Source organism: Acomys russatus, chromosome 4 (assembly GCF_903995435.1).
Source record: "Acomys russatus chromosome 4, mAcoRus1.1, whole genome shotgun sequence".
Lineage (NCBI taxonomy): Eukaryota > Metazoa > Chordata > Mammalia > Rodentia > Muridae > Acomys > Acomys russatus.
The window spans coordinates 17,973,987-17,991,754 of record NC_067140.1 but is presented as its reverse complement, the minus strand read 5'-3'; the positions used below and the strand labels follow the sequence as shown (position 1 = coordinate 17,991,754).

The 17,768-nt window shown below is 52.2% G+C and overlaps 1 protein-coding gene across 4 annotated transcripts in view; it reads left to right on the top strand.

Moving 5' to 3' along the window:
* Positions 1-17,768, top strand: part of Nfatc2 (nuclear factor of activated T cells 2) — a 130,202-nt gene that overhangs the window by 74,054 nt on the left and 38,380 nt on the right. For 3 of the 4 annotated variants that reach the window (XM_051143861.1, XM_051143858.1, XM_051143860.1), the window contains exon 6: positions 8,496-8,636. In XM_051143861.1, the coding sequence (XP_050999818.1) occupies positions 8,496-8,636 (141 nt within the window). Of the gene's footprint in view, positions 1-8,495; positions 8,637-12,763; positions 13,019-17,768 lie in introns of those variants that run through there. The other variant, XM_051143862.1, reaches the window with a different exon arrangement.

Sequence of the window (17,768 nt, the reverse complement as noted above, 5' to 3'; positions counted from 1 at the left end):
ACGCCGCTGTTTGGACAGTGGTCTTGTTGCCTCTTGTGGTTCTTCTTGCCCCAGCTCAGCCTCAGGGGCTGTGGCTCCCCGCTAGCCCGGCACCTGTGTTTCTCAGCACCCAGGCATCCCCCAGACTTCTGATCAATGATCTTAGCTTCAAATTCACCGCCTTCGCCTTCGTAGGGGAAAAGCGTGGCTTCACCCTGGGCCAGTTCCTTAGGCTCTCTGAGTAGTGGCCACGCCGCAGCTTAAACCACAGACACTTATGCTCCCTGGATGTGAGGCCTGGATCCTGCCATAGAGTTGGAGGGCTGTACCTCACAGGTGTCTCTCCTGCACTCCTCTGCGTGTGTGTGTGTGTGCGCGCGCACGCGCCCCCGTGTGTGTACATGGCTCAGGTGTCTGCCCCATCCCCTTGGGGTCCTGTCCTCTCTGACTGTTGGTGTGTCCTCCTCAGTAGGGGGACTTACGCCCTACTTCAGCCCTGGATATGACCTCATGTCGTCTTTACCCTGCTCACGTGTGCAAAGACCCTAGTTCCACGTAAGCCCCTTCTGGCTGTCAGGCACAGCCGGGGAGGGGGTGGGGTGGTCACTGTTCAGTCACAGCTCTTCCTGATGTGGTTCTTCACTTCAGATGCTCCACAGTTCCCAGTGGCGGAGTCCTGCCTTTGCCGACGGCTCCACACAGGCAGGTGCTCAAGCTTGACTGAACTCTAGAATCATGTGTGGGTCAAACACACACACACACACACACACACACACACACACACACATTCGTTCACATATGTATACACAACCAACACATGTGCACACACAATACCCATAACATACACATATGTGTACATACAGATAAATAACATGTGAATGCATACATGTATGCATACATACATAGTCATATAAACAACACTAATGCACACACATGTATGAAGACATACATATACTTAACACACATGTACAGATACATATAACATGAATGTGTGTACACATGTGCATATTCATACACATGTATATACAAATATTTACACATATGCACACATATATACACCCATGTGCACATGCACGTACATGCACAATACACATATATACATAAATACATAAACACAACACACATATATGTATATATACATGCCCATACATGTGCATGCATGCATACATATATACATGTGCTCACACATATAAATACATACATTTACATCTACATGTACATGTGCACACATATATACACACAAGCACACACATACACTCTGTCTCCACTTAGGGTATGGTCTTGGAATGGGGACTTTTAGGGAGGTTGCCATATGTCTTAAGTAGGGCAAAGAGAACTTGTGACCTCCTTTCCTCTCTCTCAGCCCATTACTTGGTCAGCTGGCTCCTTACCCGCGGGCTCCTGGTGGAGAAAGTGTCCCTGAGCCCAGAAGGCCTCAGATCCCTCTTGGAGCACCGACGGCCACACTCCCTATGCCCCTCCGTATGCCAGGGCAGGGCAAGTGTTTGCACAGCCTGTCACTAGGACTGGTCCGTCTAGGACATTGAGGAAACACAAGGGAGATGCTGTCACAGGCTTCCCAGTGGGCCGTGAGACAGAAAGGCGACATCTATAGGTACTGGCAGCCCGTACCATGAGACCCTTGTGAGCTTCCTCTCTGTAGTCCCATGGGAAAACCTTGCTGAGCCTCCAGTCTGTGAATCACTGCAGCCCTACTCAAGGCGTGGGGATCCTCCCTGCAACCTGCAGACCCCTCTCCACAACTGCCTAAAGCAATTGTGCAGAGGTCCTGCCAACCCAGGGCATAATATGAGTTCACTTTGTTTCTTTTGCAGAGTGGAGGTGGGCTCGGGTTTGTCTCTCTGACACACACATTTCCACTGAGGTGTAATTAAGAAACTGTAGGTTTCACAGAGGTGCTATTTAGTTGAGTGACTTCTGACAATAGCAGACACCCTCGACACCACCTTCCAACCAAGACATAGAGCACTGGGCCTGTCAGGTCCCAGTTACCCCCTCAGCTGCTGCCTCTTCCCAGGCCCCACAGAGAGGCAGATCCTGGTTTGCTACCGGTCACGGATGATAGGCACCCCCCAGTTCTGCAACCTTGTAGAATGGAATAAACACAAAGGCTGGGCATTTGGGGGCCCTGCTGTTTCCCTGTCCCCCTCTCCCCAGTACTTTATTTCTGAGCCTGTTCCTGCTGCTTGGTTCAACATTTTACTCTTATGGGTGGCTGAGCAGTGTTCAATTGTAGGAATACAATGGCTTAGTTATCAACAGTGGTATTGGCCTGCCCCACGGTGTGGGTGTCAGGGTAAAGATATGAGCATTCTTTTGTAGACAAAGGCTTTCCTTTGCCCTGGTAAACACTCAGGGAAGGTGTTTCTGGGTCCTTGGATGTCACACATTCTCACTTATACATTTTTTATTTGCATTACAGGATGCTTCAGTATCTTCTTTGAGAATATATATACATGCATATATACACATGCATACACACACACACACACACACACACACACACACACACACAACTTTGCACACAGGCCAGGCCTTTGTCAGCTTCTGCCACCCAAGAGACTTGTCAGCAGAGACTTGGGCCACTTTGAGTAATACCAGGGGCCACAGGAGAGTAGAAAGAGTTTAGAACAGTAGTTAGTCCCAGGGAAGTTACTTAATGCCCAAGGCCTCAGTTTTCCCTATCTGGAAGATAGGAGTCATTACAGTACCCCACTTGCTGGTGTGTGGTTAAGTGTGTGCATGTATGTGTCACATAAAAGCATGGCTGTGATCACAGCTGTAGCCCTACCGCCCCCCCCTCCCCCGCCGCTCCCGCATTACCCCTGTGGTGGTCTGGAGTGGATAGTCACCTGTGACTGACAGTCCCTGTAGCACTACAAAGCAGACTTACCATGCCTCTGGCTGCCACCACGTCATCACAGGGAATCCACAGCCTGGGAAACTGCAGGTGCATGAGAGCCTTCAGCAAATACAAGCTGCCCCAGGGAAGTGCAGTGGGCACCACACCATACCACTCAAGAGGAGCCAGGTTACCAGTTGGGGGAGGAATGGGAAGCCTGGCAGAAGTTGCCAAGAGAACTGTTCTGCTGAGGCACAAGGACCCAGGTGGCTTTCCGGCTGATTGACATTTCACCCTGCCTGATCCAGCCACTTGGGAACAGGCAGACAGAACCGCGCCGCATGGAATGCACACAGTGTGCCCACAGACTTGCATGTGCCAGCCCTCTCTGGCCTCATCACCCCATGGGCCCCTTGCTTCCTCATCCAGAAATATCCAGACATATTTGCTGAGTACTGTCATGTACCAGTGACCCGGGCAGGCCTGATCCCCAGAACCCATCACCTCAAAGGTTCAGGAAGGCTGGCTGCTTACTGCAGCCCTAGCTTGCATAGGAGCGGGCCGAAGCCCTGGCTCTCTTCTCTGTCTCTGTAGCCAGAACCCACCCACCCCCGGCAGTGATGAGGGGACCTATCAGTGAACTGGGGTTCATGCAGCCTGTAGGTAGAGCTTTATTAGGGATGTTTGAGAGTGTCCATGGCATTAGGAGAACATCAAGGTCAGGCCAGGAAAGAAAAGGAACAGAGTGTAGCCTATACCTGGGGCCATGTGGATGGGGTGATACGGGTAGGACCTATCACCTGTGGGGTAACTCCTCCTCTTTTCTCCATGAGGAGGCTGAGGGCTCCAAGGTCACGTGGTAGCACCTACTCTCTGGTGGGCACATAAGAGCACCTCCAGGGAAGATGTAGTGAGAGGTCACAGTGAGACTGGGCCTGGCTACAGCAGCTCCTTCTGGCCCAGTCTGGATCTGCTGTTCCAGGCTGCCATTCCAAGAGAATGCCCTGTGGTCCCACACTTAGGAAAGGCCAGTTTGGGCCAGTTGACTGAGAGAGCAGAAAGCGCCTCTGGCCTTGTTGCTAGGTGAGTGTCCCACATGGCTTCTTCCAGTAGCTGAGTCCCAGGCTGGGTCCAAGTCTTTTTCATCTGCCCTTCTTCCCACAAGCTTTCAAGTGTGTCCCGTGATGTGGTGTCCTCGACGCTGGAATGGGAGTAAATCCTGTTCTTTGGGCTCATGATATTTAGCAATAAAAGTAAATGCAATAAACACTCAAGCAAAGAAAAGAAGGGAGAGATGGAGAGATTTCCTGAGGCCCCAATGCTACATGTCATCAAGCTAGACTTGGAACTCTGTAGGCACGTTGCAGCATCCTCGTACTGACAAAGGGCCCTCATCACTTAGTGTTAGTGTGCATTAAAAAAATCATAACATGCCAGGACCTGAGGTCCTCTCCATGGTAGTAATTGCCCCACACTGACAGAACCCTGGCTCTGCACAGACACCTTCCCAGACAGCCTTTCCTGTGTCCCCCCCACCAGAGGCAGAGTATGGTCTTGGCCAGTCACCCCTGTAGGCGTGGGAAAGGACCCGTGAGTTTTCCCTCAAGAGCCCTGAAGTACTCACTGCTTGGCTGCAGGTCAGCTCTGGCACTGGGAAAAGTGAACCACTGTGCCCGGTGGATTCAGAGCTTGTAAAAATATGGGACCCTGAGACAATTTATGAGGTGCCAGAAACTGGGAGGGAGCAGCGTCAAGAGGCTTGGGGGCCACCTGGACGCTTAAACAGGAGCCTGGGTCTGGTTTGTCCCCAAGCTGGAGCCAGTTCACAAGGATGGATTTGAACCCAGGCAGGGTTTGCTTAAAGAACTAGAGACAGGAAGGTTTGGATGGCCTGGAATCTCCAAATAGCTGAACGGTAGCTTTGGAGGCTGACGAGAGCAGTGAGAGAAAGTCCAGGAGACCCAGGGACTTCCGGGAAGCCCTCTGGGGTCCTGCATGCTGCTCCAATTAGCAGTAGTAGCTGGCGGAGGTTGCGTCAGGCAGAACTGCAGGCCCCAGGAGGGCCGTTCTCCCTGCCACTCAGCTCTTCTCAGTTCCTCTTTCAGAGGCTAATTGGACCGCTTTACTTTGCTGAGGGGGTTCTCCAAGGACTGGGGTGCTGCCTGGGAGGAATTCCCCTGTCCTCGGGTGGCCTCTGCCACGTGGAACTGAGCCCTGAAACATCTGGGATAAGCCCGTGTGGGAGGGTGGGTAAAGTGCACACTTCTGGTCTCTGCCTAAAGTATGCAGATATAGCGGGGAGTGGCCAGGCGGCTCTGGATTTTTAGTAAGCACCGCCTCAGCCTGACGTCAGTGCAGAGCCTGGGAGGCCCCCTTTCAGAGTCAGCGCACCTGCCTTAGGGATCAGGAGCTACCGAGAAGCCTCAGAAACCAGTGGTGGACCTGGCCGCCACTGTACCTGAGCCCGTGCCAAGCTCAGCACTGTATTGTTCCTGCATGCTAAGCATACATGGGACAAATGTTGCATCCCCAAAACCCACTGCCCCACCCCACACGCACAGGGGCTCGTTGTACCAAACAGTGGACAGTAGTGCATGCTACAGTTCATTGAGGGATTGTCACATACTACCTCAGGTTACACGCTCCTGACCACACTAAAGTTGTCAATTCCTTTTATACAGAACAACATTGTTAAGCTTCTTTTTCTGGCTAATAAGGGGAGGCCACCCGTTGTCTACTCCTTGTATCCACCCTGGACGTTCTGGTTGAGATGAGATAGTTTGCCTGCTGTGTTCTAACCGTGTCTGCTGCGTACATGTGATCTACCTGAAGCTTGCCTGTGAAGTAGGTAGCAGGCACTGCTGTCATGCCACAGAGGAGACCCAAAGAGGTGAAATGACTTGCCCAGGATCATTAAGCCAAAGGATGGCAGACGCAGGACCCCCATCTCCCGCAGCAATGATACCAAACATCTGGGGCCGCTGGGATTGTTTTCTAAATAAGCACAGCTGGGTCCTAGCCTCAGATTCTTTAAGTCAGAATCTCTACAACTGCTACTCTTAGCTAGGAGTGACTTTGTGTCCCTCCTTCTCCAGGGGACACCAGCCGTGTCTGTACACATTTTGGGACATCACAGCTGGTAGGCATGGCACTACTGGGACCAGTGGGAAGAGGCCAGACATTTAGGGTTGAATACTCAAGTGGTGCATGGCCTGGCCCCACAGTAAAGAGGGGTCCAGCCCCAAGGTGGGAGACATGGAGGCTGAGAGCGTACATTTTAGAAGTCCAGTGTGGTGTTGGGCTGGGGCTGGGGAGGGACCAGATGTTTGCTTCTCCCATGAGATCCCATGCAGAAGACTTGGCCACATCTTGGGTGTGACGCTGAGGCCTCTAGGAAGGTGGCTAGCTCTCTTTACACTTTCGTTAAAGGCAGCAATCCCTTCAGGGAAGACGGTAGCATTGCAGTTGTGCCTAGGTGGATGCTGCTGCCTGCAGGCGGCCCAGGAGCTGTGTGGAGAGGAGGCTACCCTATGCCCCCAATGCACAGTGCATGGTGAGTCATGGCAGGCTCCCACCCCTCGGAGAGCTCACTCAGCCTGGTCCCGGCTTGGCTGGCTGCAAGCCCTTGGCTGGCTTCCTCAGTATCGATGACTCAGGTTTCCCACCTGTAAAACGGGAGGGGTGGCTCTTGCTGGAGTCTCCAGCGCCAGCATCCCCTTAGCCCACCTCCCACCCACCCCCACCCCCTCTTCACCAAGGGTGACTCTGAAAAGCTGTCCCTGTAGCTGCTGTTTTCACTGCGTGAGTAACCCTGCCTTAGCAGTAGTTCAATTAGAAAGGCAAGGGGCTCCCACACTGAGAGACAAGCTTAATAACATGCCCATGTGGGAGGAATTAACAGTTTTATCCCTGGCCACTCAACACATCCTGGAGCCCACAGGTGGTGGGATGTGGTGTTGGCTCTGAGCAGAAAGGCAGGCATCAGGACCATGGTGCTGGGCAAGTCACTAGGACATGGTGGAAGCCTTAGGAGTCCTTAGGAGTCTTAAGTGCACCTGCTGCTCAGTAAGGTCTCCACCCCAAGCCCTGGGGACAGAGGAAGAGGGTGATATGTGCGGGCATGGAAGGAAAGGGTTAAGTTTGGGCCTCTGGAGAGGCTGCTGCTCAGGCTCCTGGCTGGCTCCCGGATGGGGAGGTCCAGGGGCCCTGGCATGGAAAGACCTGGCCCTCTGCCCAGCCCTCAGCTCCAGGAGAGGAGCCAGGAGCTCACGCTGACTCACCAGGAAGGCAGGGCTGAGGAGGGAGGGAGGGGCCTGAGGGAGTGAGAGGGATGTGGCTGTAGCTGGAGTTCCTTTGTCACCTGGCTGGTCACCCACCTGCCTCTATTTAGGCCTGGAGCCTGCACCTTGCAGCCTGCCTACCATAAAGGGCTCTGGTGCTGGGCGTGCTCCAGAGGATTCCCTTTGCAACCAGGCAGGAACCAGACAGGGACCTGCCCTCGGCTGGATGTGAATCTCTGCTGTTGACTTTCTTCCAAGGCTGCTGTGAACACCTGAGCATATTGTGCAGGCCTGTCCTGCCCAGCTTTCATTCACCGCGGACAGAGATAAGCCGATATAAGAGAGACCTGTTTACCTGTGCTCAGTCACCTCTAGGATTGTTCTCCTGGGGCTGAGGACAGCATGCATAGGGTGTCTGAAAGTGAGCCTCTCTCCAGAGAGGGGCTAAGCAGGAAGAGGCAGGAGAGGGAGGGATTGGGGTGGGGTGGGAGGCAAGGAAGTGGAGATGTGGCCCAGGGAACCTCCCAAAGGAGGCCAGGTTGAGGAGGACCTGAGGTGATGAGGGAGGAACTGCTCACACAGGGTGGGGGCAAGAGCTCAAGAGAGCACAGACATTCAAAGGAGGTAGCTTGCAGAAGAGGTAGCAAGGTGGTGCTTAGGGGTACAGCATTTACCTAGCATGCCTGATAACCTGGGTTCTGCCCTCAGGAAAATACACACATGTGTGCACATACTATCTACCTGTCTGTCTGTCCATTCGTTGGTCTATCCGTCTGTCCATCAGTCTGTCTGTCTGTTTATCTGAGAGAAAGACAGGGGTGTGTGGGGAGAGAGAGAGAGAGAGAGAGAGAGAGAGAGAGAGAGAGAGAGAGAGAGAGAGAGAGAGAGAGAGAAAGATGGAATGTTCTAGAAGTTCTAGAAATTGGTGGGAATATAGTGATGGAGGGGGACGTCTGGAGAATGATGTCAGGGGCCAGATCCTAGAGTGTATAGCTTATGGTCAGAATCATCCACAAACTTCCTGTGGATGTGCCCCAAGCTCACATGGGCTGTGAGTTTGGGTTGAAGAGTCTAAGGAAGAGACAACTTGAGCACAGGGGACCTTAATGAAGGCTCAGCTGGGCCTATCCCTGCACAAAGAAGAATGAAGACCCATTCTGTCCTGTTCCTGCTTCTTCTGCAGGGAAGACAGCCACTGCCCTGGAGTCTTGCAAACAGTATGCCATGAGAGCAAATTGGCTCACGTGGCCTGTGGTTCTTCCACGGATGTGGCATTTGGAGATCCCCACTTGGGTCTCCGACCCCACCCTCTCTGCTGCGACTCTGGAGCCGATTTCTCTGGGTCATGGTGTTTCTTTTCCTCTTGTCCTCAGCTCAGCGCTCTGCCCACGAGCTGCCCATGGTGGAGAGACAAGACGTGGACAGCTGCCTGGTCTACGGGGGCCAGCAGATGATCCTCACGGGCCAGAACTTCACTGCCGAGTCCAAGGTTGTGTTCATGGAGAAGACCACAGGTCAGTCAGTGGCTTTCTTGTGCTCTCTCGGTTCTCTGAGACAGACAGAAGTGAGCCCTGCACCACATTCCAGCCCATGGGGTAACTTCCTATTCTTCTGGCTCACCCCACTGTGACCCACAGCCATGCAGGTCACCGTTGGTGTGGGTGACACACTTGAATTGGTCCTTGAATGTTTCCATATGGACTGAACTTGGCCCCTCTCATCAACCTTACTTTTGTTTTGATATTTTTCCTCCCAAAGCCAAACATTGAAACTAAAACCCTTTTCCTGTTATTAAGAAGGGAAACTGAGTCTTTGCAGCTCTGAGGTGGGTGCTGGAAGACCGAGGGGTTATTGTGAGGTGGGTGCTTTGTCACTGAGGTTTGTTGCATATGGGGAGCAGTGTGGGAAGATGCTGATCTGGGGATGGGGGTCCCCTTTTGGAAATGTGAGTGTTGGATCTGATAAACTCCAGGTCTCCTTAGACAAACTAGGGCCTCGGCCATCAAAGGCAAAGTGTCTAGGATTGGACGGCCATGGGGTCTAGATGGAGCAGCGCAGTCTGGCTAAGGGTAGCATTTAGGTCTCCATTAGACTCTTGCGAATAGATGAATCACAGGATGTCCTCCAGTGGGGACAGTGAACGCAGCAAGCAGGTGTGGGAAGCCCCAGTACTGTCACAGCAACGGGAGGACAGCAGAGCAAACTCTGTGAGAAGACTGAAGTCTGATGGTGAGCAATGGGTATAGCGCTCTGAGGCACTTGTATCCAGGTGGCAGCGGGGGCAGGAGACACACTAGGGTAGGAGCTGACAGCAAAACTGACAACACACCCTGTCCCCAGGTGGGAGGGGCTTATGGTCATATCCTTTTCCAGACACAGTTGACATTATTGCTGGGCAAGAGTGGTGGGACTTTCAGTGATTGGAGTGTGTTCCCAGCATCCCTTACTCTCCCACCTAAGTCCTGATGACTGAGATGCAGGCAGTGACCAGTTTGCCCTGACAAGCAGCATCAATGGCTAGAGGTCACTGGGAAAGGTGGGAAAAGAACAGAAGTGAGTGTTAGGAAGACTTGAAGATGGGACCATGATCACGTGGCCCACTGGAGTGCTCATACTGAGCAGGGAGCAGGGCCTGGGGTTGGAGACGGGCTGACCCACTACCCTCAGGACTCTAGCGGCTGATTCTCTCTGCTTATATGGAAACATTTTTGTGTCTGTATGTTCAATCATGCTTTCTCGTTGCATGAATGTTTGTGCCGATGCTCCATAGTCAGCAGAATCTGGCTATAAACAGATGTGGCACATGCATACCTTATTAATGTAGTCCTTTTTTATTGAGACTCCATAACCCAGGCAGAGACGTGGTTTTATTTGGTCTGGGCATGCATGTTAGTTACTTTTCCCATCGCAGTGATGGATACCTTAGCAAAAACTGCTGAAAGATGGGGCTGCCTTGGCTCACAACTCCAGGGTCCAGCCCATCACCAAGCAGCGAGTCACACTGCACCTTCAGCTTGGAGGCAGAGAATCCGGAAGGCTAGTACTTCTTTTAATTTGGTCAGGCGGTTAGGGGTGAGTCTTCTGACCTTGTTTAACCCTGTCTAGCTCACCCCTCACAGGCACACCCAGAGACTTGTCTCTCAGTTGACTCTAGGGCTTGCCAAGTTGACAACAGTAACCATCACAGCATGGTGAGGCGATAGGCTGCCTTAGCAGATGCCCAAGCGTGCGGTTGACATGAACTGTAAATGCCCAGGTAACATTCCTTCTCCAGGGTCTGGACACTATCATCAGGCCTGCTGTTAATATCAACAAGACAAATATGGTACCACACTACTAAGATACCAATGTTTGTTACTCATGTCCAAGGTGACAGGGCCTTGGTGTTGGCAGGAAGGAACATCTAAGAAAGAATGGGAGGATGGAGCCTACTGAGTTCCTCCTTCTAGGGGCTGCCAGCCAGCTCCAGGTGTCTGGGTCAATAGCTTTGAGCTGCTTGCTGAATGAGTGAGTGAGCGCTGACTGACTGGCTCTAGCTGCTCTTCAACCCTCTTGCTTTCCTGGGCCGCCCACACCTTGACCTCATCGTGAGGTCAGGTGAGCCAGTGGGCATAATCATAACAGCAAATTTCTCATCCAACTCAGTGTACTCAAGCTGATGGTCAAGGCCAGGGCCCTCACCTGTAGACAATATGCACCCTGAGCCTGTGGTTTTGCCTCCCTCTGTAAACTGAAGCACCGGTCCTGCACCTGGAGGTGGGGCCAGCTGTATGGGAGTCACGTGCCCTGAGAGCACAGCTTGTGGTTATTAATTACTCATGGTTGGCTCTGTGGCCCTCCAGCCTCCTCAGAGCTCTGGCCACATTCCCTGTGTGAGGCACAGGTTGTCTGTGTGTGAGTTTGGGTTGGACAAGCTTAGGAGGTGGGAGAGGGGCTGCCAGCTGCACGGTCCCAAGCCCAGGCTTTGAGGTCAGACTGTATGACGGTTGTTTTTAAATGTCAACTCATCACAACCTGGAATCACCTGGGAAGGGAGTTTAGTGAGGAATTGTCTAGAGCTGGTTGACTGCTGCATCTGTGGAGAATTGTCTTGATGTGGGAAGATACAGCCCACTATGGGTGGTGCCATTCCCTAGGCACAGGAGTGACTAAAACCTCCTTGTAAATAAGAAGCAAACAGGCGGCATGGGTGTACTCATGTATTTCTGTTCTTGATTATGGATGTTGGGTGACCAGCTGTCTCGAGCTGGGACCTTCACAAAATGATGGACTCTGGCCCATATTTCGAAGCTGAATAAACCCTTTCTCTCCTGTGTTGCTTCTTATCAGAATATTTTATCACAGCAGCAGAAGTCAAAGCAGCCAGAACTTTATTGCCATCCCACCCTGGGTAGACTACTAGACCTCTCTGAGAAAGGACTCTTTTGGTCAAATACAAGTGATTTACCCTTCTGGGGAGCTGAGAAGATAGGAGGGGGGCATACGGGCTTGGATCTGCACACGGGGTGGAACCCATTAAGACTGTTCACCAGATGTGAGCTGGGCAACCAGCTGTCTCAAGCCCCTGCCTCTGTGATGCCCCACGAAAAGATGGAAGCAGAATAAACCCATCCTATCCTTTGTTATCATTACACTTGGCAAGGGAAGGACAAAACCAGGCGCTCACCCAGAAAGCCAAGAGACATTCAAAAGCGATAGCCACGAGTCCTGAGCCACGCTCTGTTCTAAATGCTTGCCTAGCTTACTATCCAATCCGATGACCCTCCAAACGAGCCACTTCCCCCTAAAGTTCTAGAGCTGAGACTAAGCACAGAGAGGTTGGACAACTTCATGAAGATCACACAGCTGGCACATGGTAGGGATAAGGCTGAATGAAGTCCAGGCAGCCTGGCTCTAGGGTCTGTGAAAGCTCAGACCTGGGTTGATTTGCTCTTAGCCCCTCCCCCTTCCCCAAAGCTCAGACTTGAACCAGGTTGTAGTGGTGGAGAACCAAGTTTCGGCCAAGCTGTTGATACACTGTCTGTTTCATTGGGGAGAGTCTTTCACATCAACGCCAGGATCTCAGGGACCAGTGGGGCCTTCAGAGGCATCCCAAGCATCCCCCAAGAAGTGGGTTTCCCTGAGAGAGGGCTGTGTGCTCCTCACAGCACTAGCAGGGGTTACCTTTATGTTTGCAAGGCACAGAGTCTGCTCTTTTGACCCCAAGGGTTCACCTCCTGCAGGGGGATCCCTGTAGCTGAAGTTGGTTTTTCCAAAACCGGCCCTGTACCCATCTCCATGGACACTTGGCCAGCAGGCACTGCATGCAGGGTGGGGCGGCCAAAGTTTTCCAAGGCAGGGGAATCCCAGCTGCTGTTCCCATTAGGAAAGGTGACAGCTCCAGGCTAATCTTAGCCCCAGAGTTTGGTCATCAGCACTGGGAGCCTCGGCATGCTTTTTATAGCTGTCCGCTAAAACGGGCTTGGCACTTTCCACTCCCATCAAGAAAGACCAGCTGAGGAGGTGGAAAAACAGCAAGGAGAGGGGCCGCAGGGTGCTTGAGTTAGGAGAGCCCCGTGTTTTGGAAAGTGTGCTTCTATTTATAGCAGCGGTCATAATAAGAATTATTATGAGTTTTGGTCCTATTTTTAATCCCTTGTAGGACCTGCAGGGACCCGTGAGACTCTGCCTTTGCCCATCCCTCTGCTCTCAGCTGATCATCTCGCCCCTCTGCTTTCCTGGCTGTGGAGAAACCCTCTTTGTTCTGTCTTCAGATGCTCCGTGCTTCTTCCTGCCTCAGGATCTTAGCATGCGCCATTGGCTTTGTAACACTCTTCCCCTGTGCCTTCGCACACTGTGTCGCCTCTTACTCAGAAGTCTCTTCCCCTGAGAGGTGTTCCTGCTCAAACTCTCCTGGCTCAACTGCAACCCAGTGTCATCTCCTACTGTCCCCACTGACAGTGCCCGTTCCGTTTGTCTATCTGCTTTCTCTTGGGTCCACTTGATTCCCACACTGGACTGTTTGTTGGTTCCTTGGGAACAGGGACTCACTATTTGCTGCTGGACTCTCAACTTCTAAAATGGTCTCTGAGCATCTGTCATGCCGTAGGAAAGCAGTGTCCTCCTTTATTGTCCCTCTAGCCTTGAGAAGTGTGTGTACTATCCCCATTTCCCAGACAAGTTGACTGGGGTTCAAAGATATCAAACTGGGGGCTCTGGGTTATCCCCAACTGGAAAAAGATCTGGAACCCTGGAGTGCCATTTGCCTGAGCAGAAAAATTTCTCCTGTCATGTCAAAGAGAAGTCAAGAGAATGACCAGGGATTTCTGTTCCTGTGTGTTCTGCAAAATAAAAGATGCATAGCCTTCCAGGGAAGGTCAGGCTGGGAGGCCAGGCTGTTCTTGCCCTCGCTGGGAGCCCTGGCCCCTGGCCCCTGGCCTCGAGCAGAGTCGGGGGTCCCAGCAAAACATTGCAAAACAGGAAAAAATCTAAGGACACAAAAACACAAGCGGTGTGGTTGAGGAGACAGGGTTACCATGGCACCAAGTGACTCTCGTGGCTGGTGTGAGCCAATGTTTTGGAAGGTTCCTCCATGTGACACAGGGTTTTGGAATTCTTCAGCTGGTAAGTCCTTCTTAATTCAGGCCCCTGGCCCTGGCCAAGCCACTCCCGGGCTCTCTGTGTCCCGCGGGGGCGTAGGCTGGACACAGGCCCACATCAAATTACTCAGCTCTACAAGTAAAATTTTTTGAAGCGGGTTTCTTGTTTTGTTGGATGGTTTTCTTGGCTCAGTCTGATGGCAGAGGCTCCCATCACCTGTCGGGAAGGCAAATTGATTTTTTTTTTTTCAAGAGGAGGCGTAGGCGGTGGAATTCCCTCTTTCCCACTGAGTCACCGAGGCCAGCGTGACTCACATTATTACTCCCAGGTTCCCAAAGCAGATATCGTTTGGGCTTTGTTTAATAAATAGAATCATGTATGTGTTTAAAATACATTTTGAAACATTTTTGCTCAATAAGTACTTTTCCATGAATGAGAGTGATGAGGAAATTCAAGGTACCTTATCAACAGCCTCTCCTGGACCTGTTTCTCTCCTTGGGGTGTGGCTTCTTGGGGCCTGAGTGGGCTTCTGTGAACAGTACCCACTCCAGGCTGGATGGCATGACTAAGGCTCAGGGGACCTTTGCCCTCAGTGACTCACTGAGGCCGCTGTCATACCCTCTCTCAACCCCCTCCAAAGACAGAGGCCAGACAGCAGTCCCGAAGCCTCACCGGAGACAGAGAACATTTTATTTTTGGATGGCTGAGTGTGTGCCTGAGCTCCTGCCTCCTTGCATAGACCAGTCTCTTGAGGTACTCTCCTCTCGCCTACGGCTTACTCCTGGACCACTTTCTCTGAGAGGCACCCTTGCCTAAGCATCCTCGTGGCTCATCCGCATTCTGTGTGGAATCTTGGAAAGAGGCCAAGGAGGAAGGAGTTTCCTGGTTAACTTGAGTCAAAGTGTTTGCACCCTTAGAAACTGACAGTGGCAGATGCCTCTTATCCCAGTGCTTGGGAAGAGGGAACCAGATGACACTAGGTTGGGAGGGCACTTGCCTAGCACTCACGCAGCCATGGGTTCTCTTCCCAGCACCAGCTAGTCTTTAAATCCAGGCACAGCGATGCTTGTCGGTACTGCCAGCCCTTGGAAGGTGGAAGTGAGACGATCAGAGGTTCGAGGCCACCCTTAGCTACAAAAGCAAGCTCTTGGCCCCCTCGGGCTCCATAGTACCCTGTCCAAAACCATAAAAAATGGAAAGCACATAATAAGGAAGGAAGGAAGGAAGGAAGGAAGGAAGGAAGGAAGAAAAATCTGTCCCTAGTACCAACAGCCTTTGTAAGCTGCCCTTCTGGTCAGTAGCTTCAGAGTGCCCGTCAAAATCCCCAGTATGCCCTCCTCTGTGTTCCTCAGGACTCAGTTTCCCCAACTCCAAAATGGGGTCAGTGGTGTTTTAACATGAACAGGGGATAAGAACTGCACATATAGGCACACAGTGGGTGCACTGGAGGCATCAGCCACCCTCCTGGGCAAGTTCTGATCTCTCCACATGGGGACTACAAGGCAAGGCCCATCACTTCCTTGGCTATCAGAAGCATCCCTCCTGGCACAGTGGACAGTGTCCCCATTTCATGTGGAGAGCCTTCAGACTTCTGAGTCTGGCCAAGCAGAGCTGGGGTGATGACAGCTCCTTCCCTTCCCCCACCACGGATGGAGGTGCTGAGTCACACAGCAGTCCACAGACTTCCTTGAGGTGACAGTGGAGGGCAGGGCCCCAAACCCCAGTTTCCTGGTTCCCAGAGCTCCTGGTGTCTGCAGCCGGCCGCTGTTGTCTGTAGATGATGCTCAACTTTGAGAACAGAGGCTGCAGGAGGGGTGGGGATGAGACAGAGCTCAAGGCCTCTATGGAAGGTAGACAGCCACTCACTTGGCCCCCCCCCCAGGGCTTCCACATCCACCTCAGGGTATTTATTGAGCATCTACTGTGTGTCAAGAGAGGCATGACAGATAAGGTGCCTGCCTTGTGGGGGTGGAGCACTTTGGGCTTGTTTATGAGCAGGGCATGGAGTCTGCAGCAGAGCTGGGGAATGCAGGCGCTTGCTTGCTGTGATCTTCAGACAAGCCATGAGCTGCTCTCAGGCCTGCATCCCAGGCAGCAACAAAGAAAGGAGCACACATGTTTGTGGGAAGTAGAATTTGATGTTCTGAGGTCTGAGTGTGACTAGATAGCCCCTGCTTTCATTGATGAAATCTGCAAACTGGGCAGAGAGATCAGAAAGGAACTTTCCAGAAGAGATGGCTTTGAGCAGAGCCTTACGGTGGGGGGGGGGCACAGGGGGACAAAGAATGCAGGCACTGTAGAGGAGTGTCTCAGACCAGAGGATCTGTCCCGGATCCCGGGCTGTGATGGGGATGGGCACAGTGGACAATAGGGTGAGGAGCACCAGAGAGAGACATCTCTTCTGTGGTCTGTAGGCATGGAAAGGAGTTCGGTTTTGTCCCCAAGGTAGTAGAGAGTTGGAGGTTTCCAGTAGAGCATGTGATCTAGTTACTGGGTGTTTGTTGTTGTTTGTTTTTGTTTTGTTTTGCTTTGCTTTGTTTTTGGTCTTTGGTTTTTGTTTGTTTGTTTGATTTTTTGAGACAGGGTTTCTCTATGTTATCTTGGCTGTCCTGGACTCACTTTCTAGACTAGGCTGGCCTCAAACTCACATCAATCCGCCTGCCTCTGCCTCCCAAGTGCCGCTGGGATTAAAGGCGTGTGCCACCACGCCCGGCTTCATTACTGTTTTAAGATCTCTCAGATGATCCTCAAGCACAGACAGGAAGAGGAGAGGCGAGCGCATCCTGAGACATGGGCGAGGCACTGCCATACTGGCCTGGGATGAGCTCCTCTGAGCCAGTGGGGTCAGGAGAGAGACTTGGTGTAGGAATCCAGTGGCTTCTCTACAGATCTGTGTAAATCAGCCTCGGCTTTCCTGTCACCATAAGAACCTACCCAAGGGAACATCCCTGACCTCCCTGACTGCCACGTTCTAAGAAGGACCCACTTTACTCTCCTTAGCCATCATAAAGCCCAGGCCGAAATGACTTCAGCATCCTTTGTTTAGATGGTGCTTGAGGGCAGGGCCCTGAGGACTGCCTCGGGCCTGCTTTCCTACGTGAACTGATACTTGGATCTCCTCCACACACACTCCAGTCCATCAGCAGCTCGGGTCCAAGTGCTGCCTCTGTTTTCCTTCCTTCTGAAAGCTGGCTGGCTCCTCCTGGGATTGATGACACCATCTGCTCTTCCAGGCCACAGTTGGGGCTCAGCCTCCTTCCCCAGGCCTGCTGCTTCCTGTGAGCTCCTCCCTAGCCCTTCTGAGCTGCCAGAAGACATAGAGTCACAAGTCTGCATGTCTAACACAGCCCCCCCCTCCCCTCCCTCTCTCCTTCCTCTCTCTTCTCTCCTCCCCCATTTCTCCCTTCTTCTGCCCATCTGTTTTGTTTGTTTGTTTAAGACAGGGTCTCATGTAACTTAGGATAGCCCTGAGCTCACTATGTATCTGAAGAGAACTTTAAACTTCTAATCCTCTTGCTTCTACCTCCTGAGTGCTGGGATTTCAGGCATGTGCTACTGTGCCCAGTTCATGACGGACTAGGTATCAGTACCCAGGACCTGTGCACAACAGGCAATCACTCTACCAACCAAGCACTATCCTCAGTCCTGTCCATCTGTTTATCTGTCTACTCATGCATCTGTCCACCCATGTATCCTCATCCATCCACACAGCCATCGATGCATCTGTCCATGCATCCATTCATCTGTCCATCCATCCATCATCCATCCATCCATCCGTGCATCCGTCCATCCATGCATCCATGCATCCATCCATCTACCTACCCACCCATCCATCCCTCTATCCTGCCTCCCTCTTTGAGCCCCCAACTAGCCCTTCCTGCCTCCATCCCCCCACTCCTCTTTTCATCCCTCCCTTCATCCATTCATTTGTCCTTCCCTCCATCACACCTTTCCTTCCTCTGTGCACCCTGGTAAGATTGCCCAGTGTAGATACCCAAAGCCTGTGGTGTCTGCTGAGTTGAGCCTCTCACTCCCACCTTTCCTTATAGTCTTGCTAACGTTCCTCT